General features: G+C 43.9%; 1 protein-coding gene and 1 long non-coding RNA gene across 8 annotated transcripts in view; both read right to left on the bottom strand.

The window, feature by feature from the left end:
• Positions 1-10821, bottom strand: part of LOC143013705 (DENN domain-containing protein 5B-like) — a 31481-nt gene extending 20660 nt beyond the window's left edge. For all 5 annotated transcript variants that reach the window (XM_076167362.1, XM_076167366.1, XM_076167363.1 and 2 more), the window contains exon 1: positions 10430-10821. In XM_076167362.1, coding sequence (XP_076023477.1) covers positions 10430-10538 — 109 coding nt within the window. In that variant the 5' untranslated portion in view covers positions 10539-10821. The remainder of the gene's footprint in view (positions 1-10429) is intronic.
• Positions 10822-11014: 193 nt separating this feature from the next.
• Positions 11015-19082, bottom strand: LOC143013711 (uncharacterized). 3 transcript variants are annotated; one of them, XR_012965209.1, is made up of 5 exons: positions 18818-18850; positions 16381-17360; positions 12380-15741; positions 12217-12276; positions 11015-11861 (listed from the first exon to the last, which is right to left on the bottom strand). It is a non-coding gene; the product is annotated as an uncharacterized LOC143013711 (long non-coding RNA). The 3 variants fall into 3 exon arrangements; XR_012965208.1 differs by having other exon boundaries at positions 18769-18836; XR_012965207.1 differs by lacking the exon at positions 18818-18850 and adding an exon at positions 18923-19082 and having other exon boundaries at positions 11016-11861.
• Between the last annotated feature and the right edge of the window lie 3114 nt (positions 19083-22196).

The raw sequence follows: 22196 nt of genomic DNA, 5'->3' as shown, positions 1-22196 counted from the left end.
TCTCTCTCCCTCTCACTCCCTTTGTGTACAGCAGGAACTCCTAACTATGACTTTGTTCTGCTTCTTAAACATTTTGTATCATAGAAAAACAAGAAAAATGTAATCTGTGCTTTTTCCTGTCGTTTTGGCTTCGGTGTGACGGATTTCCCAAACTCTCATTTCAGCTCTATGAAAGTCCACTCAGCTAAACTTAAGAAAAGAAAAAGTCTTCTTTCTTCTTCATGGTTTCAGAGCCAAATTAGCAGAAGGGTCAGCAGACATTACATCACCCTGTTGTCACCAGACTCCAGCAGCACCTGCTACAACTGGGCATGGAGCCTGGCACACACACACACACACACACACACACACACACACACACACACACACACACACACACACACACACACACACACACACACACACACACACACACACACACACACACACACACACACACACACACACACACACACACACACACACACACACACACACGTGCAGGCTGCCTGGGCGAGGGTGTAAGTCAGTGTGTGTGTGTGTGTATGTTGAGTTAAGTGTGGGGCCAGATTCTCGAAGCCTGACATGTCAGGGGTCTGTGCTTATAGACTGAGATGAAGGCTTCATCCACTTCCCTGTGGTTTTGGGAGGTTAGTGTGAATAGAGTAAAGGGTTAAATCAGTGATGAAGCCACAGTGGTCCAGTGTCTCAGCACTCAGATTAAACTCTGAGCTCTGTTGGTCTGATTCAACTGTTCAACTGGCCGGTAGCAGGACACTACCATGGTCATCACTCTGTGATGCAGTCAATCACTGCTTTGTTCTTCCATCCATGGTGAGGGAGGGGGGAGGAGAGAGAGAGAGAGAGAGAGAGAGAGAGAGAGAGAGAGAGAGAGAGAGAGAGAGAGAGAGAGAGAGAGAGAGAGGGTGTGAGATAGAAAGAGAGAAGGGGGAAGCAGGGACAGGGGGGAGGAGGAAGAAAATAAAGAACCGAAATTGTGTAGAGAAGTAAATGGAAAGAGAACATAACAGTGAGAAGAAGAAGAAGGAGAAGAGGGGGGGGGGGGGGGGGGGGGGGGGGTCCTGTTATGTGTGGAGCTTTTGTGTCCCCACTTGATGACTTCCTGTCACCTGATTGTACTGTGGGCAGATTAGGAGCTGCTGCTTATCTCCACCTGATGATGATGATGAGCATGATGAGCTCATGCTGAACTGTCTGCCAGAGAGAGCGGGCAGATGGGAGAACAAAAAGCAGATAAGTGTAATAAAATCAATTTCCAATGCATGATAGGCAAGATGAAGATAGACAGTGACAGAGGGGTGTGTAGGGGAAACGCATGTACGTCCCTGTGTGTCCTCCTGTCCACCTTAAACTGGGTGCAACATCAATGAGACAACAACATCAGCAGGCCTGGGTAAACAACTCTGCTGCAACTTCAGAGCAAAACCTTTAGGCATGAAACTGTTTAGCTCCTTTAAACTGTTCAACCTTGATTTCCCACTGAAATACAGAAATGATCATCCTAACATCTCAGCCAGTGGAGCAGCTGCTGCAGCTCTCCCACATGTTGGTCCTGTGATTGCTCGTGGAGCCTCTCTCTTGTTGGCAGCCGACTCAACATGTTGTAATTATTCACTTTCTCACAATCACATCATCCAGCTGCATATAATCAGGCTGTCAGAGAATCCATTAGAGGTTCTAATAAACAATTCTATCATATTCTACTCTTTCCAATCCAGTTCTCTAAGCTCTGACGGTGACTGGTGTATGTTTTGCTTTTGTGTTGAGAGCATGTGTGTGTGTGTGTGTGTGTGTGTGTGTGTGTGTGTGTGTGTGTGTGTGTGTGTATGTGTGTGTGTGTGTGTGTGTGTGTGTATCCATACAGTATGTTTATGAGTCCAAGCAACCGTGCATACTTGAACTTATGAGTACAATGATGTCTTTGTTATGGAAAATATATGGACGATTTACATCTGTGTGCTTCTCCTGCATTAACACAGAATCTGCTGCTTTGCATGATACTTCTAATTCCTTCGAGTGAGTGTTTGCAGCCTCTTGCTTGCTGTGAGGACACTGAGCTGAACCCAGATGAACTCTCACAGCCCCTCATAGACGTAGTGATGCCAGTGAGGCGGTGAGTAACAGACAGATGCACCTGGTTGCTCTAATAGAGGGTCGGCCCCGTTAGGCACTTCAACATCACCGCCTCATTACAGACACACAGCTGCCTGGAGAACAGCTGACACACACAACAGTTCCTTGTGCAGCGACTTTGTGCCAGTTCAGAATGCTGTTCAGTCATTTCACTGTTTTCATTTTACTACAGCTCATGAGGATTGTATTTCAAACGATCTTGACGATGTCCACAGCAATAATAATGTGTTTTGTGACTGAGGAGCCTTAAGTTCCAGTGTTCCTGAGTAAAGGTGTTGTTGTTGTCGTCTCCAGCTGAATGTTGGTGGCAGTAGTTTGGTGCTAATGTGTGTGTAGAGTACGTTTGTGATTGAAGAGAGCAGCTGGGGAGACAATGAGGTTAGAAGCATTTAAGCTCGGCTCGCTGACAAGCAACATAAATGACCGCGTATAATCACAAAGAGAGGAGGGCAGAAGTGTCGGGGCGTTAGATTGGTTGGGCTTAAATACCCTCTTGTCTCCATGGTGATGCTAGTGAGCTATGTATTGGTGTTGAAAAGGCCCTTTTTAAGGAAGGTGACTATACTCCATTTAAACTGGTGCGCCTGTTCATTGTGTTGCCTCCAAGCAGGCAGGAGCTTAGCATATCAAACAGCTACCTGAGTGTATGGGGGGGGGCGCCCTCCAGCTCCAAGCTGCACAAAACCCAGGAGGACAGTGATGGAGCCAGAGGTTTGGAGATGAACGCTCAGAAAGGAAAGAGACAGAAGCTTGGAAGAGCGACAGAGACAGAGACAGAGACGGAGAGAGAGAGACAGAGACAGAGAGATAAACAGAGAGAGAAACAGAGAGAGAGAGAGAGAGAGAGAGAGAGAGAGAGAGAAACAGAGAAAGAGACAGAGACAGAGAAACAGAGACAGAGAGAGAAACAGAGAAAGAGAGAGAGACAGAGAGAGAAACAGAGAGAGAAACAGAGACAGAGAGAGAAACAGAGAAAGAGAGAGAGACAGAGAGAGAAACAGAGAGAGAAACAGAGACAGAGAGAGAAACAGAGAAAGAGAGAGAGACAGAGAGAGAAACAGAGAGAGAAACAGAGACAGAGAGAGAAACAGAGACAGAGAGAGAAACAGAGAAAGAAACGGGTAGAAGGCACAAGCTGATAAGGTCATGTGTGTTTAAATGTCCCTGACAGAGGAGGAAGGCATTAAGGACAACAATATAAGCGACTTCAGACCTTTGTCCCGTATTTAAGAAGGCCAATTGGAGAACACAGGGAAAGAACAGTCAATGTGTTTAGAAGAGGAAACCAATATACTATAAAAACTAATCTGTATATATTTTGTAAGTATTTCATGTTTAACCATGTTAATGTTTTGTTTTGTGAGTCTGTAATGATTATTGTTTTTCTTAAACACACATATCTCAATCAGACTGAAACTAACTCCAGTCTAATGGCAGCTGATCTAACGGCCTCTTCCCTCCTCTGACTCCCTGAGGGATACAAACACTCCTGCAGTGTGTGTGTGTGTGTTTGCACTGTGTTGTGTCTTGTGTGCAGATGTTGTGCTTTGTTTGCCTGTGACCACAGAGCTACACCGGCGCCTGGAGACAACAAGCTTGAGCGCTTCATGCAAACATCCATCTATGTAAATCTCATCTTTCAAACTGATACCTACAACATCTTTCCCTTCCTGGTCTCTAAACGGATCTGCTGCTTTGCATCCAGCAGATCTCGGTCCTTTCACATAAACAGCTGTGAGCCCTGGACCCTCCATAGCACAGGGAACAGATGCTGTTCAACAAATAGTGTATACCGTTTCATTTCTGTCTGTTGTGTCACTGTTCTGAGTCGGGCATAGACGAGATACATAGACGAGACGAGACAACCCTCAGGCATCAATATTCCAAGATAATGACATATTTCCCATCATAAATTTACCTCCTTTAGGGGTTTCTGGACCCTTAAAAGGACAATGAATGCAAATAAGGGCAAAAAATGCAGGACTATTCCCTCACACCCCCCCTTAAACACTCTCACACTTAATTCATTATGGGCGATCACACTTTGTGCTTGATTTAGCTGAATCTCTTGCCACTGCCATCAGGTTCATCTGGTTTGCCGAGCGTCTTTGTAAGAACACGTCTCAGAAGGGTTATGAACAATAGAGTGAATATAACTCAAACTAATAATGCGGTTATTCCTATTTTGGCCAAGCTGGCGTCTCACGTTCCGAGCTTTATATCTATCCGATCACCTGACTTCCCCTCCCGGCCAGCAATATCTTTTAATTCCTATCCTAACACTCTAAGTTTGGACATGGCTATGGAGAACATTCCATTGGGGGGCATCAGTGTTATCTTGGATAGAAGTGCCACATAATTCTCCAAACATCTGACATCCCTCTCCTTCTTCTGCTAGCATCTAATCTAAGATTTGCTTGTTCTGCTAAGTCATTCTTCTAGTTTCCTTTACCTGGATTCCCACGGCCATGAGGGCCTCTTCAGTTTAATCAATGGAACGCTGTTGGTTATAATAGATGAGCCAACTGACACCTTTGTTAATGGTTATGCAGGGAAGTATGGACTCTGAGCCAGCTGTGATCTCATGTCTTGCTTTGAACATTTCATGTCCTTAGTTCTGTGGCTTTCAGGTCCGACAGCCGTCTGTTGCTTACCCACCTTTAGCACAGACAGAGACGAGGTCATGATAAAGAGACGCTGCCTCCTCGTCTGAAGCCTTGACACCAAACGATCGTCAACATAGAAACAAAGCAGAACCTTATCCACTGCTTCCTGTCAATATGCGCATTTCCTACGGGCAAAGACGACGTCGCCCCAAAGAGATGCACTATCATACTTAAGTCAATGAGGTCTTGATTTAAATATTCATCGGGCCACAAGAGAAACCTCAACACATCTCCAGTTGCTACCTGTACCTGGGTGAAACAGGGACTCCACATCTGCCATGACTGTCACTGGTTCCTGAATCTGATCGCTACACATCCACATGAATAAACTGGTCAGATCCCGCCCCTGTAGGAGCTGTGCATTAGGAGATGTCCCTTGGCAACTCGGCCCACAGTCTAAGACCATTTGGATCTCTGCAGTGTGCCTGAGGGAGTCTGCACTAGACCTCTGCACCAGGCATGTAAAGACAGCCTGGGGATCCTCTGAGACTGCTATCACTGCTGCAGCAAAGGGGGATCAGGACAAGGGGACTTCATTACACACATCACTGGTGCGTGCAGTTGTGACTGTTGTAGAAAGAGATGAAACACAAAGACTAAAGGAGGAAGGAATTTCATTGAGGAGATATATTGGCTTATAAACAGAACAGATTAAAATGTCAGGAAAGAATTGTAGCGAAACTATAACAAGCTTATCTGATTGTGCTCCGGCTTTGTTTACTCAGCCTTATCACACAGGGCATGGATGAGTTGGAACTTCATCCGTAAGAGATCAAAGTCAAATTCACACACACACACACACACACACGTCCCATAACTCAACATGGTGTGTCCCATGAGTGTGCCTGTGTTGTACCGGTGCAGTGACAGTGATAAGCGACGGCGTGTCTCTGAACCAGCGGGGCTGTAATCGCTCATAAGAGGCCTGAGCTGCTGGCCTGCACATCGCTGTTACGTAAGAGGATTTATGGTCCGTCTGACATAACAACACACTCAAGGTTATCATGTTGATGAGCTTTGTGCTGGAGCTGTGGGGCTCAATGCTGAATGAACATGAATGGGAGCCTCATTCATCACAGCTGTATTAAACAAGGGCACCTTTATGAATAGGAAGGGAGTTTGTCTTGTTTAGTTTAATTGAAATTTCTAAATAACAATAAAGGAATAACGTCCTTCTGTGATTTCTTTCATCTTTTGGTTAAATTGTGATGGATCCTGTCATTTGAGACTGTTTGCAGTAAACCCTGGTAAATACATGATTATTATTAATATGCACTGTAAATGTTAAGTTATATTCTGATTTAAGCAATTTATTGATTTTTTAAAATGTATTCCACATAATGTGATTGAAATTGGCACAAGTAGAATAGTATACAGATATTGATTATGCGATTCTGAATTGATTTATTCAGGCTCGTAAATGTTTGAATGTTTTTCCGAGAATCATTGGGAGGAATGGAACAGAATTATATTGATTCCTTCCTTATATACAACTTAAGTGCTTCAATCAGGACAAATACTAAAGGCTCATATAGTTGGGCCTCATTCACCAATATCTGTGTACATTTGTTCTTTGATTTGTTCTTGAGAAAGGTCCTAAGACAGGTCTGAGTCAGATTCATGAGATGTTCCTAATTAGATTTAGAATTGTTGAAAGATGAATCCCATCGTCCCTCCCATTGTCGGAATCTTTGTGAAAACCTGTGTAAGAGTGCTTTAAGAGGAAATTCCTTCTCCAGAGCTGTTGGTGAATGAGGCCCTATGAGGTCATGTTGACACACTGACTACTAACACTCAAAGGTTTAAGAGAAATCAGATCAACACAAATCTGATGCAAGTTTTCCTTTCCGACTGTGATGAATGCGGGCCACGTCTACAAACCAAAACAAAGACCTTCAAAGTCCCCTGCGTTCCCTTTGTCCTCCTGCTCTCCTATAGAGGGAGAACATATGGAGTTCAGGGTCACGGCTGAGAGAAAGGAGCCGAGTGAAACGACTGCTCACACCTCCCAGCATCAACCGCTCATTTCTGACGGCAAGACAGAGGGAGGTGACGAGGCAGCAGCAGCTACAGACGCATCCTCAAAGGCTCTTATGTCATCGTGACTCACAGAAGGAGAGATTATCCATCATTTACCAACCATCACTGCTCCCCCTCTCACCTCCAGGGCCTGAGCTCTGACTGGCAGCAAAAAGGCACAAAGTGAGGGACAAAACACAGCGAGGCAGAGAAAGTCAGTATAGGGAGGAAGGAGGTGATCGGAACAAAGAGAAATACTGAGATAGAGACGAAGGCAAACACACAGGAGATCAACAGATACAACAGAAAACAGGGGACAGAGCTACAAATGCTAAGATGCACGTTTTCAATTTGATCTGTGGACATTTTGGACTAAACACATTGAGATTCCAAAACTATGGGTGTTCAATCAACCAAACACAAGCTCCTATTGTGTCTTATGGTATTGTATAATTCATTTTGCTCATTAAAATGTGCAAACAAGGTACATGATGCTTTTTAATGAGCTATTTAGCATCTGTATGTGCCATCTATTAGCATTATCTACACATAATGTCATCAGGGGTGGGAATGGGCAGTGTAACCGGCCCTTTATGCTAAATGAGGCCTGGAGACAGATGGTCAAGGCCAGAGGTGAGCGTTAGCTACTATGCCCTTTGTGTGCCACTGCAATTCACCAAACGCTCGGCTAACTGCTACCATTTCCCAGCGGGCTGATCGACTTGTGTGTGAGCAGCTTGTCCAGAGTCCGCTGGGGGAACAACAAGCTGAGACGATGCCACATTATGCTTCAACACGGTCCAGGATAACGGAATTGGTTCTGTGTGTCACATTCTGCTGTCTGAACCTTGTGGCTATGCAGACAAGAGATGCATAATTAAGTATAATATAACACAATATATATAATATTACATGAGAGCATTTAGAGCTTTATTGTCTTCATCTGTAGCTTTTTCCTCCAGCAGTAACGCCTCAGACTCACTCTTCATTTCATTTCATTCCCTGAAATTCATCCATGTGTTAATTTTCCACAGGTGTTTCGGGATAAAAGTGACTCAGTTCTGGAACGGTAAACAACATAATGAAACTATTTTTCACATCTGCTTTTTGAAGGTTATGCTTGAGTTTTGCTTAACACCCAAGATAAACAAAAGGAAAATATAGCAAAACAACAAAAAGCAAGAAAAAGATCAGACTGAGAGCACCGAATTCACCTGTGCACAAACTGTGTGCACACACACACACACACACACACACACACACACACACACACTCACTCACACACTCACACACACTCACACACACACACTAAGTCCTATCTGGTATTCATTCATAAGTGGTATTCACACATGGACACGCCACTGACCTCATTTCAAAATCTACAACAGGCACGCCAAACATTCCCCCCCTGAAAATAGCTTCCCCTTCTCACTTTTCAACTCTGTAATGCTGCGACAACACAACACAGACTACTTTGTGTTTACAGTTTATAAACCTTCTGTAAGACTCAACACGGGATAGGTTTAAAATAAGAATTGAACAAAGCCAATGAACTGTGATGAGCTTGTGCAGACTGTAAACTATGATGGAGCCTCGGGTCAATCTACAGGAAGTCTGGCCCTCAGACAAGAATAATGGACCCGGGGAAATAAAGCCATTACCACACAAAGAGAAGGGAGGAGGGGAATCACAACCTAAAATAGCAAAGGCATGGAGCGCTGCCTAATGTGGGTCAGCGTGATCACGGCTGTCTCCGGCACAGGATGCAAGAATATGTGACGGCACTACAACAAGGTTTTTTAAAGGAATACAGCAACACACTTGATGACAGCTTTAATGATATTCTGATGGTGAGGGGACAGCAGGTGGCTTAGTCAGAGAGGGAATGGGAATCTTTGAATATGGATGAGGGGCAGAGAAAACCCCCACACTAAGGCTCCACTTGTCCTCATTTCAGACTCAATTTTGGATGCATTAGGAATTTAGAATGTGCTTTTCAGGAGTGGGGAGCATGTCAGTCTCCAAAACACGCTGCCACTCTGAGGAGAAGGGGTCCTAGAAATTTTAAATTTAACTGAATGTAACGTACACATTCTACTTTATTCTCCTCTCCGCACTTCTCCAGCTTAAATGAGGGTTAAATTAATCTGTGCTTGTCTGAAAACAAGCAGCGGTCATGATCAGATAGCATGAGCCACATACTGGTGCCGAGGCCGTGCCATCCTACATCCCAACATGTGTCACTCCATATGAGCTCATCAAATGCTACAGGACTGACATCATCGACAACGCCGACCACTAAACACAAATCCACTGTTCACTACAGTTGATTGCATTCACTACCACCTCTGCCTGTTCTTTGTTCTTAAAGAAGATCTTAGGTCTGATTGTAGCCTGCATGTGATACAGTATCTGTGAAGTGAACTTTAAAGAGCCACATCTTCAACACAAATCTCTTCCACTCTGTTCTATAATGAAAGGAAACATGGAGGCTCGGTCTGTGTGAGAGGTGGATCAAAATGTAAACGTGCCACAAGACAGACAAGTGCTGTCAGGGTCCAACACTGTGAGGTCACTGTGACTCACCAAATGGGGGAAAGCTCAAGTCAACACTGGATGACAACTGTTGCAATGTGATCCTGACCATGAACTACAGAGAGGAAGACTTAGCACAGAGACTTAAAGTGCTCAGTCCTGCTGCTATTGGTCAGCAGCTTCTACAAACGGAAGGAAATAAAGGCTAAATCCCTGAAGGATAAACAGCTGAGAATTTGTTGACAGATTTTAATTAAAGTACTACAAATCAAATGCATTGTTATCATGATCATTATGTTCAAACATCTACAATAGGAGTTGTTAAAGCAATGTGGTACCAAAGAGAATGCGACTGATCGAGCTTCAGGAGTATTTCCAGTATGGCTTCAATTTACCCTCCTGAGACCCCGCGTCCTCATATGGGGACATAACATTTTTCCTTCCATAAGTACCTAATAAATCATTGTGCTTAACTTGACTTAACTTAACCCTGATAAACAATAGCGAATTGCAAAGAAAGTAAAAATGCCTACAAAATAAATGTCCGGGTCTCGGGAGGTTAATGTGATCACAGAATTATGGCGAGGCATAAAATCTGACGCAGAAATCAGACACATTATCTCCGTTATCAAGCATAAAAAGACACAAAAAGCTAATATTCCCCTAATCTAGTTCTTTGATCAGTTGTGCAGCTGCTCCGCATCGATGTCAACAAACCCGTTAACTCAGTGATGCTGTTTAACCTTCGTCCCTTTACTTACAGGCTGTATACTGCAGCATAGTTACCATCCCATAATGAGCCAAATTAAGAAGCTTATGGGATTACTTCAGCATTTACACTACATTGTTACAAGTTTGATAAAAGAATGCGTGTAGATATTTAGTTTGTACACAGGGAATCTTTCTGCTTTGTCGGTATAACGACGGATCAGCACTCGTACTCAACATATTTGTGTCGGTAGCTATCTAACAGTCTTGTTGTTAGTTGTGATGCTAACGGGAGCTGAGGTTTCCTGCGCTCCTTTTGGCGTGAACGTTACGCATGTTTAAGTAACAAAGATGAAGAAGTTCCGTACCTGCTAACTCGTCCGGTTCGAGTCCAGTCCCGGTGTCTAATCCACATATAACAAAGTAGTGGGCGAAGCGGCACGGTGGCGGAGCCGCCGCGGAGCTCCTCTCACTCATCCCGGCCACGGTGCGCAGCGTTGTTCGCTCCTACTTTTCCAGGCGAAACGCGTCCATGAAGAAACGACGAACAAACGGTTTGTGTTCGAGCAGAAATCACGGGGAGCTCCGGAGTCCTCACAGTGCTCCAAAGTTGCTGCTGAATGCGGAGCCGGTGATTGAGTCCCGTCCGTCTTCGGTGAGTCGTTACGGTGGAAGCTTCGTGCCACTCGGCCCCCGGGCTGGAGAGACACACGGCGGAGAACAAACAGCGTAAACACAACAGGGCGGGACATTCAAATGTGCTCGATCCCGCTGAGACCCGTGAGACTGTGGCGAGGGATGGATGGATCGATTTTAGGCGGAGGAATGACATCAATACTTTACTTTACTTTTATTTGATACGCAGTATATAATTAAGAGTAATGTAAATAATACATTAGGAATTAAAGACTCAATTATCTTATCTTAATTTATATTCGTCTTCCATATATGGTATATATGTTATATACCTCTTGTTTTGGCTGCAACACATAACTGCTACGCGTCATGTAGGCAGAATTATTGTCTACAAGTGGCCCATTATCAGCCATTTACGGTACATTTATTCAACAAAGAAAGATGGTGCATGTTTTGATTTGTGATTCCGCTGTGATGGGCCTCAACATAACAGATAATTGTGTTGTGACTTTTGCTGCCTGACTGTTAAATATTATAGGACACATTTCCGAAATAACATAAGGAAGAAACTGGAACGGTTTTTAGTACAAATATTTTGAAATTAGCCTGTAAAAGCCGACGTGCTTTGTCTCCCCCTGGTGGCAAAATAGAAGTGAGCCAACAACGCTTTTCTGAAGAACATTCTTCAGCACATATTTTATGTATTTACTGCATTATCATTGTAAAAACGTGATAAAACCTGTATGTCACCTGTATGTTAACAATAATACAATCACCATTTCAGGGAACGAATATGTAATTTAAAAAAAACATTTATACAAAAATTGGATAGGTGAACTGAAGTGACAATACTTTATACAAGAAGTGAACCTAAAACCGTCACACTTAAACTGAGGTAGCTGGTAAAAGAACAATCCAGTTTTATATACACTTAAAACACAGAATATAAGTTGGTCAACATGTGTACAGAAAAATGTAATTGTAATATACACAGTGTGGAAAAACTAGACTAGAACATTTCCACAAGTAAAATTACATTACAACAAATGCAGCCTTTTTTTTTTACAATTCCTGGTATATTGTGAAGAAAACACAGTACACAGCAATTCCTTCACTGGTCAAGTCTTGGAGAGGATCCATAGGTCCTCCTTTTTGTGCTCGAAGCTAAAAAGCAAAACAGGAGAACAAAGGTAAAGGGGTTACACCAGCGTCTGAGAAACCAGAGTAAAGCAGTATCAGGGTGTATCAAACCTTTTCCTCAGGTCACTACATGGCTTTCTTCCAATTATGACATACCAACTCATCATTAAACTCCATTACAACAGATTACTGTTTCTTTCTTCCTGGCTGCTGAGGTTTAAACCTGGTATGTAAGATGTTGAAGAGTTGAAGAGTTTTTTAATAAAGTGCTCCTCGTTTGCAAACATTCACATTTTTGTCCTTTCTTTTTGCCAGAGTTGCTGAACAGACCAAACGAACACTTTCTCCTACTATACGACATCAAAGAGGCAGTCCGTACCCGTTTTACTTGCTGTTGTAGTCTTCTCTGACCACTTGTAGCCTTCACCCACAGAGCGTCCTTTCAAGACAATAACTGTTAGAAGCCAGCATTCACATTATATTCAAATAACACCACAAAAATAAACTTCTATTAAAAATCCAATTACGGAGAACACGCTTACCTCGGTCTCTTATAGCACTTGCTGTCTGGCCTGCATCCACTGCTTGGCCTGCTTCCTGCTCATCTTCATCAGCGGATGTGCGGAATCGCGGGAGGCGTGCCTTTGTCTAGGAGGCCTGTCCCAGTAACTTGGTCCTGGCCGCGCCTCCCTCAATGGATAGCTATCCTGTCCTTCAGTTACATTCCTTCCGCGAGTGGGTTCCACCCTGAAATCCTCGTCCTTCTCCAGGCTACCTCTTTTGTCTCTCCTGGTTGGATAATAGGTGTCCTGCCATCCACTGATTATGTGTGTTTTTATTATTGGCCTTGCTGATGTTTGATTGGTTACATAGGAGGATGGGCTGCCCCTGGAAGTAGGAGGAGGATGACTTTCTGAACTTGGCGAGCCACTGTAAGAGTTGCTCCGATGCAGTTTAGATGAAACCAACGGTCCTTTGGGGGCAGACGGACCCTGTTTCAATTGAAAATGATGCTGTCTCGATATGTCAGATTTTTCTCTGGTCTGAGACAAACGTCTTGAGGGAAGGCTTTTTCTGGCTGTAGGAGGACCCCTGCTAGTAGACTGTCTTGATAAGTCAGAGTCTTCTCTGGTCTGAGACAAACGTCTTGAGGGAAGGCTTTTTCTGGCTGTAGGAGGACCCCTGCTAGTAGACTGTCTTGATAAGTCAGAGTCTTCTCTGGTCTGAGACAAACGTCTTGAGGGAAGCCTTTTTCTGGCTTTGGGAGGACCCCTGCTTGTGGAAGGCAAGCTTCCTTTGGCAGTGCATGTGCCTTCTTGGGGAGATATGTGCTGTGTAGAGACGGTTGGGTGTTCTGTTAAAGTTTCTAGACTCTCACTGTCTGATGCCTTTGTTTTCTGCTGTGGTGAAACATATGGAGGTTCTGTTGTTGGTAAAACACTTTCTTTTTCAATGCTTTGCAACTGTGGTACATTCTGTTGACCTGACGAGGAACACTTGTGTTTGCTTGCTCTAGCGATGTTGGGGACACAAACCCCATCTCGTCCCTGTGTGCAAACACTAGATTCTTTTGTAAGTGTCAAGCGATTGCTGCATTGGCGAGATACCTCAAAAGTAAGCCGTGCAATCCCAGGCTCATTCAGCATCCCTTGACTCTTGGTTTTGCATTGAACGGGCTCACGACCAGCTTGAGCCTCACAGTTTAACCTTTCATTCTTGTGGTTAATATTTGAATGGAGCTTTGGCACTGATGAATCTTCAGAGGACAGCATCGATTCTTGAAGGTTGTGTTTGGCGGATTTTCCGTGAATGTCTACCATTTGAGGGCAGTGTGGATCTGTAGCATCGCCAATGTCCTCTGATTCTGATGAGAATACTCTCCTCTTTGCTTTCTTTTTGCGTCTTTGGTCAGTTCCAATGTCTGTGTCGGAATCAATGATTTCCATTACTTCTTTCCTTGAAATTCTTCGTCTCCTCCTCTTTCTCCGCGGATACTCAGTCAGAGTTTTGACTTCAGTCAAAGGGCTGCCGTTTGTTGTGTAGTCAGAGCTGGAATCGTATGCATCTTCCATGTTGCTGCTCACAGTTTCAGTGTGTCCGTTTTGAGGAGGGTGATCTGCTGATCCTGATGACGATAATCTCTCTCTCTTGGTGTCTTGGCCATCTTCATACTCTTCGTCAGAATCAAGTATTATAATACGTTCCGCTTCTAAAATATTTTCTTTGAGCATTTCCTGATTTTTTTCAGTTTTCCCTTTTATTGCTTGTTGAAGGCTTTCCCTAAGGCCTTGCAACTCATACTTTCCCGTGTTTAATTTGCAGATGAACCTGTTGGGCTTTCCTTCCACATTTGTAGCTACACCACAATCACTTTTAGCCATAGAATTATCTTCTTTTGAGTGCGTAGATTTTGATCTCAATGTTTTTTTGTCCCAGGCCTCCTTGGACACGGTCAGAAAGTTACGATATAGCGAAGGTGAATAATCACAGCTGTCTTCAGTGTCACAACTACTGGAATCACTGCTGCTAGACTGTTTTGCTTTCAGGTTGTTTTCATTTGCTACTGTGCTCCTTCCTGAAGCCACCCTACTGTTGGAAGACATATGAGCTGCCGTAACATTATTCAATACCTGACACTTAGGCGCATTTCTAAATTCTTCCATCTTTGCCTGGAGAAAACCCTCAAGCGTCTCAAACACTTCAATATGGGAATAAGCAGAAGCCGGTGGTGACTTTAAAGGTGACGGATGTACCGTACCACCTGTTGGACTTCTGTCATCCTGGCTTTGTTTACTTCCAGTTTTGTCATCTAGGACACCATTTTCTCGACTCTCATTCCGGCCTTGCTTCTTTACTGAACTGTTCTGACCTAAATCTGTTGATTCGAACACAAGGTCTGGCTTGGACATGGATATGAATAGGCAGTCGTCGTTCCCGCTTAGATCCACGGAGTGCTCCGGGTGGAGATTTCGCTTCCTCTCCAGTTTGGGGTTTGAGGGGCTTTTGGTAACCTCATCCGAGTCTGCACCATATGGAGAACACGTGTCTGTTGAATCATGGCTTTCTGGTCTCTGTGCAACTTCCTCCTTTAAAATCCCCTTGTATGAAGTGGCCTCAGTCCAAATCTCAGCCAGAGCTTCCTTCTCACTGTCAGACTCAGAAGCTGCTATGACCAAGGGCCTTCCTTCCACATTCGTGAGGTCCATTGGTAAATTGCTATACTCGGATATGTCATCATACTGAGGGTCTTTCAAACCCTTTGGTGAGTTCGATCCATTATGATTGGTTTTATGCCATTTTGTATCAGAATGGGAATCCACTGACTGAGCTTCATTTGGGCCAATTTCCTCATCTGTAATATCTTCATATTTTGGGACTAGAAGTTCTAGGGGTGTTGTTTCTTCACTCATACTAGAGGCGTTAGATAGAGGTGCCTGTCCCTTATATTCATCAGGAAGTATCGCTCTTACATTAGTTTGTGAATGTACACATCTTGTGTCCTTAACTACATCTTCAAACTGCGTATCACATTTTGCCCAGCTAAGGCTCCCTTCACTCTGGATTTCTTTTTTGGGCGACATGAGCTCAAGAGCCTTGTTTTCAGAAAGCCCAGTACTTGACTTGGTCTGAAAGTCTTCAGACAGATCTTGTGTGTTCTCCATCCCAACAGCATTAGTTGATCTTAAGCCTGTGGCTGCTTCACTACCTTGCGCTGGCATGTGTTTGACAGGCTTACTGTCTGACTTGTGCCCTTCTTGTGATGAGAAGGAGTTGAGGGTTAAATTGGGGTGCTTCTCAGTCAGCTTGACTGAAGTTACTCTAGACTGTGCGGTGAGAAGAGGTGGACTCCCATCTGCATGCTTGGTGCAAGTGGCGGCAACATCAACCGTAATGTGTGGATATTCTGTAGATGCAAAGACATGAATGTTATCCATCTCCACATTTAAATATTAATTCATTATGGTGTCAGGAAACTCAACTCCTTCAATGTAGTTAATGAATAATATAATATTTAACGATGTCTACTAAAACTCCATTCAACATGGCCTTTGCTGGCTGTGTGAACATTTCACATCCTGGTTCTCTTTATGGTTTTTGTTCTCTTCTGTCATCGACCCACCTGACAGCACCGTGACAATGTGGCTTCGCCAATATCCCTCTGGCACAGAACACTATTATTCATCACCAATAACGCCATTATCCTCCACACATACAACCTGACTGTATAAGTCATTGGCCCAAGTCTCAAGCCGCTTCTGCGTCTCCTGATTTTGTCCACGTGTCACATTTCCTAGGTCCTACATTAATATTTCATTCAATTTTCTCCTTTGTCCCCTTCTCTCCAAAATGTCCCACAGCTGTAAACTGTAGAAAAATGAAATCTGACCAATTCCTGAAGGTAATTTTGCATTTACTATACTTTTAAATATCTTTTGCCGTTGCTTGCTTCTATATTGCTGTTTTTAACTCGCACATAATCAACAGATCACTATTGCTGTGTTTTGGTCATTTTCACAGATTTCTATAGAAGAGACAAGTGTACCTTTGGAATGTTTCTCTGATGCAGACGCAGCACAGCGATCTTCCTCTCCAGCTTTGAGAAGTATCTCAGCATTTACTTTGCCATCATTTGAAGCATCCTCTTCTTCCTGTCCAACTGTGATTGACGGTTCAATCTCAGCACCGCAGCTGAGGCCGTCCTTTTCCAACTTGCCTTTGTCAGAGTCAGAGGCTGAGCCTGGATGAACAACATTTTGACCTAAAGATCTCCGAAATTGCCCCAGCCTGATATTAATATGAAGAAGAATTTGGTCATCTGTGAGTACTTCCACTGAGGGCGGCTGAATGGTAAGATGGGAGGGGACTTGCTGGGCACTGGAGTGGGAATAAGGGCCATGTCCCTCTAAAGCTTTAGCAGTGAAATCCAGCGGGTTATGCGAGTCTTGAGTACCCTCCTTAAGGTTAGGAAGCTTCTCATGCAGGTTCTGTCTTAGTCCATTCGTAATGTTCATATTTGATCCCTCAATACCTTCAGTGGAATATTTCATTTGTAGTCCACCAGAATTGTCCATAGATTGCTTCGAGTTCCCATTCTCATAGGTGGCAATGTGACCCCTGCAATGAGGGGACACGCGTGATGGTGAACCGGATTCTCCATTAGCTTCTTGGAAACATTGCTGCTGCTGAGTGTTCTGAAGAGTATATCCACTGTTCACAGGGTGTGCTGTGTGCTGGACTTTATCCTGGTTGTGTGTTTGCTTCTCCAGTTGTTTCTGGGAAGCTTGGTGCCAATCAGCTCGGCCATATCTCCCTCCGAGTTGCCCGGGATATTGGGTGGCTAACATGTTTCCATTCACAGGGTGAGACGCTGGATCAGGTGTAACACTGTTGTTCTGGACTGATGTCAACGCTCCATTGTTACTCAGGTGTTGGTTGAGCCCTTCATCATGGCTCTGAGCAAAGCCAGATCGCATTGCGTGAAGACAAAGCTCACACCTGATGACAATTAAACTCCTCTCATATCTAGAAGAGAAAAAGGACCATATAAATGACTGTTCCATTTCACATTCAATCAAATATACACACTACAATAAACACAAAACCGGGTGTTGATGAGGGGTCTGCATCAACTTGGCCCTTTGTAATGACAACATGAGTTACTTAGCAAGCAATCTCTCCAATGGAGTGTGAGCGGGATCGGGTCTGAATCGAGCTTTCAATAAACGAATGTGGTATATATTTTTTGGTCACAGTAAAATAAACAATGTATGATTAAATTAGGAACATGTACGAGTGTGGGGATGTGAGAGACATGATATTTTAACCTGATAAGCATTACAGGCCGATGGGTTGTTGTCATACAATTGTATGCAGCAGAGTGATGAGCCCACCCAGGTTCAACTCAGGGCTCAGCCAGACTTTGTCCACTGTGGTTAGTGATAGTGTAGTAAGAGGATGGGGCACTGATATGATCTCTCTATCCTTCTCTAACTCTCTCTCCTGACGTCCGGTGTCTCTTGACCCTTGGACCCCAAGGTTTCCTCCTTATACATTAATGTTTTCTCAGGAGTTTTTCCTCGTCCTCCTAGAGAGCTTTGGGGCCGGATCGGGATGTTGTGGGTGTGTAAAGCCCTTTGAGACATTAGGCTATACCAGCGGTTCCCAGACTTTTTTGCAGGGCCCCCCTTTAATAGATCCGAATTGTTTCACGTTGATCGGTCTGGGGGAGGGGGGGGGGCAATTTAAACAATAGGATCGGCCGATCGGTGGGGCCGGGGCGACATAAAACAATACGGAACGGCTGATCGGTGTGAGGGGGTTTTATGTACTTATCTCATCTTCAGTTGCCGCGCCGCGCCCTCCCCCTGCAATAGCTCTGCGCAAATAAACTGACATGACTTGTAGGTGTCTTCTTTTTAAAGAAAAACAGAAATAATAGTGAGATAGTCCAAGAATAGAGTAAATTCCCATGTTTTAACCCTAGTCAGGATTAAACCCCCAGATAATCCAAATCAGGCTCGTTGAACGTGACCCTGCAGAGAGGATGGAACCAGAACTGAAGAAGCCTTTCAGAAGAGAAACGCCTTCAATCTATGTTTGACTTTGAAGTTTAACTTGAATTGGGGAACACGACCTTCAGACATTCCTGGTGTGCTTTCACTGTCTGTGTTCGTGGTTTCACGAATTTCACCTGAATCCGCCGAACTGCATGTTTCACTTCCTGTTGTTAGTCTCTTCTCAACTTTGAGCAAACTGATTATTTTCAGTGCTTAAACATTGTTGAGACGTGTACACGATTTACACTTCCCTTTAAACTCTTAAATTGAGTCCTGATAAAAAAGCATGTTAAAAATGTACACGCTTTAATATCCGATGAGGGAATTTTCCTAGTTTTTCTTTCCAACCAAACGAAAGCAAACATACGTCATACCAGTAGAAAACACTCGTATGGATCGCAATTCGAAACGTGAAAACATTACAGTATACTTCTTGTCCTTCTCGTCTTGCAGAGCGCATTTCTCACGCAAACCCATCGCTTCCTCAAACCGTTGCAAAGTTCCGTAAATCGCCCCGACTTTTCTCACCGTCTCCAACCGTGTGTCCAGCCGAGTAAGGTCGTCCGCCATCAGTGATAAATCCCACCGCAGCAGCTGCCTTTCACCCGGAAATATCCAACCGCTTGAAACAGCAGCACATTCCCACTGAATTTCTGCCCAGGAGACGGAAATCCATCACAGCGCGTGTTCAACTTCCCGTGTTGTGAATGTTGCAGCGCGTGAGCCGCCGGGTCGCGGGACGCCCTTTTGACGCTAGGGGGCGAGCTGTGATTGGTGCGTTGCAAAATGGGGGTTAAACACAGCGTAGTAAGCACAAGTGACGTCATTGTCGACTCTGTCTGACTTCCTTGCTTAAGGGAATTCGGCGTCGCCTATAAGCCCTCCCCAATTTACATTAACAGGAGCCTCGTTTGTTTAATAAAATCCACAGGACTCTGATGTAAAACTCAAGACACTTCATGTTTTCCTAAAGGACATTTTACAGGAGTGAATCTTACTGGCTAAAGCTAATTCCACTACAGAGAGAAACCCGTGTGGCTACAACCTGAAAACTGCAGCACTACACCACTTTTTCCAAACAAGAACCTCACCTTTTCATCAACAAATAAATGTAAACTCTTTGAAACCTGAAGACCTTTGTGTGTGACAGTCAGCATTAGCAACTATTATACGTTATTGAGTTGAGATGTTTCCTCTACGAGCTCTCTCTTCTATTGCATTCCTTTACTCTTCCATTTGTTGGCCCTAAGTCAAGGCTCCTTCTTCACCAAATTCCCTGAAACATATCCTGCTTTCCAATTGACCCCACTGTTTCCACCCGTTCGGCTAACTAAAGATGTTCATCTTGATTTTCTGACTTCTACTGGAGAGCGATCAACTCGAGTGAGATGTCATTTTGAACAAGCAGCATGCATACATATACATGCTCAGACACAAAGTGATGTCATCTAACAACAATAACAATGATGTAATCTAAATGAGGTCATTGTGATATTGCATTAGTCATGATTAAGCTCAACGTTCAGACAAATACAGGAGGCAGAACCAACAAAGAGGTTCCAAGGCAAAAAGTTCACTAATAAACAAAAGTAATGAAAGTGTCTAGCTTTGGTTCAACCTGGGAGACTCTCGGTTCCAATGTGGTAAATGACAAGCTGACAAAAGTGCCATGCTACAGTGGATCGGGGTGATGCTGTGGTATATTTTGCTTGTATATCTAGTATCTCAATAAGAACATATATTCATTCTACTAGGGAAGGCCTTACAGCTGACAATGGACAAAGGAAAAGTGAACTGAACCGGACAAGGAATGTAAATAGCACCTGAGGTCAGCAGTTTAAGCCTAAACGGCTGGCCTATAGATAACAGTCTAAATACATATATTCATGTTAAGAGTAAAGATAAAAGTTTACATGCCAAATAAAGGCCATTATAAAATGAACTGTTGCTCCCTCAGGATGGCCACGTAGTGTTTACAGTGGTCTCAGGTGGTTTGTCAATATCCACTGAAACGGGTCTTTTCTTGAGTGACAATCAACTGTATAAATACGTCTGAAAGTCAGAGTTCGGGAGCGACTCATTCCGGCTGCAGAGTCCCTCACAAGCGTTCCATGGTGCTTGTTATGATGCTGTACTTTGTATAATAAAACCCCATTATACAAGCAAAGACAGTGTCAGCGGAGATCCTTCCTTCCTTCATCTTCACATCATCGCAACCCAAGATTACACTAAAATGCAATCTGTTGACATATCAATTATCTTCTTGGTACACAACTTCCAATTTATACAGAAAATAAGTAGCGACAAAACCAAATAACGAAACCAGACTAATCAGAGAGGAGGTAAACCCAATATCTTGGCAGGCCACCGTGGCTGCAGCAGCAGTCAGGATGCTCCGACCCTTTGTGGGAAGTGTTTCCAGGAAGGGGCCGGATAGCCAGTCTGCTACAAAAACGTGTTTGCGAGAGGCATAACTCAGTGCATGTCTCTCACCTGTCATGTATGATTGAATAAAGAAGCGACCTCTTAACTGTCTCCGGAAATTGACGATTGAAGTATACAATATAATTGGCGTAATGAAACAGGATTGAAGTATCCTGCTGAACGAGGCCGAACCGGTGGGAGGAGCTCGGGCCTGTCTCCAACACACAGAAAGTGATTTACTTTTTTAACAAGCATACTATTCTGTGTGTGTGTGTGTGCGTGTGGGGGGATTAGAGGCAGAGATGAGGCTTCAAGATCTTTATTCAAGGCAACAAAAATCTGAGGTGGTCTGCAGGGCATTTGTCACACGTAAGTCTGAGATCTCTCTTTAATCTTGAGTTTTCCCAAGGTCATACGGCTCCTTCTTATGCTCACCACGCACCTGTCTCCTTATCTCTACAGGATGTTTACTTTACCGTGTCGTGGCAGTTTATATTGATAAGTGATATCAAGAATAAAGTTGTCCAAAAGAAAGTCAGAGTTGTCTTGGTTTATATGAAGCTTCGAGACACAGTCCCCGTCATGGCCTTGACCAGGAAAGGAGGAAAAGTCTTAAATCTGTCCTGACCTGACCTCGACCCCAGAGAGGAGTTTACCAGCCTTCAACAGGGCAGTTTGTTACAAACCCAGGGGAGTCTCTCTGTCTCTCTCCCACCACCTCCCAGGGGAGTCTCTCTCCCACCACCTCCCATGGGAGGTGGTGGGAGGTCACATCACCCATCACAGTCTGGTTCTGCAGCATAACACTCTAAGCAGAAACTATACTGCATTGTTTTGATGTGCAGAGAGGATCAGCGGCTGTCCTCTTCCATCTCCAATTGATCTGCACACAATCTGCACACTGCACTGACTATATGATGCTATACTTATGTGATGAATGTATCTTATATATAGTGTGGTGGCAGTCTGTACTCAGGAAAAGCACAAACTTGTGATTTGGTAGGTGTAATTCAGCACATCATGAGGCAACTCCAAGTCTCTTAACTCGCTAAGACTAAATGAATAGAGGTTACAGTGACATCGCTATGGTGACACTCTCAATGATTGTATAAGAACCTTGTGCCCGGTCAGTGTTATATGGTCAATTATGGACGATTAAATGGTCACAAAAAAAGTCACAGCAATTCAATAGCATGTAATAGACCATGTAATCCAGACAACATACACTCTTACAGTACATCAGTGTTATGAAGTGCTTGGCTTGTCAATGAGACCTGACCTGAGGGGTGTTCATCACAAATCTTAACAGCGTACCATTCATGTGTCTTAACAATGCATGATTCATCCATCTTAACACTGTGTCCTTGTATATTAGCTA

Source organism: Genypterus blacodes, unplaced genomic scaffold, assembly GCF_046128005.1.
Source record: "Genypterus blacodes isolate CSIRO-AG114 ecotype Tasmania unplaced genomic scaffold, CSIRO-AGI_Gbla_v1 ptg000158l_1, whole genome shotgun sequence".
NCBI classification, from domain to species: Eukaryota; Metazoa; Chordata; class Actinopteri; order Ophidiiformes; family Ophidiidae; genus Genypterus; species Genypterus blacodes.
This window is presented reverse-complemented; position numbering and strand designations above follow the sequence as displayed.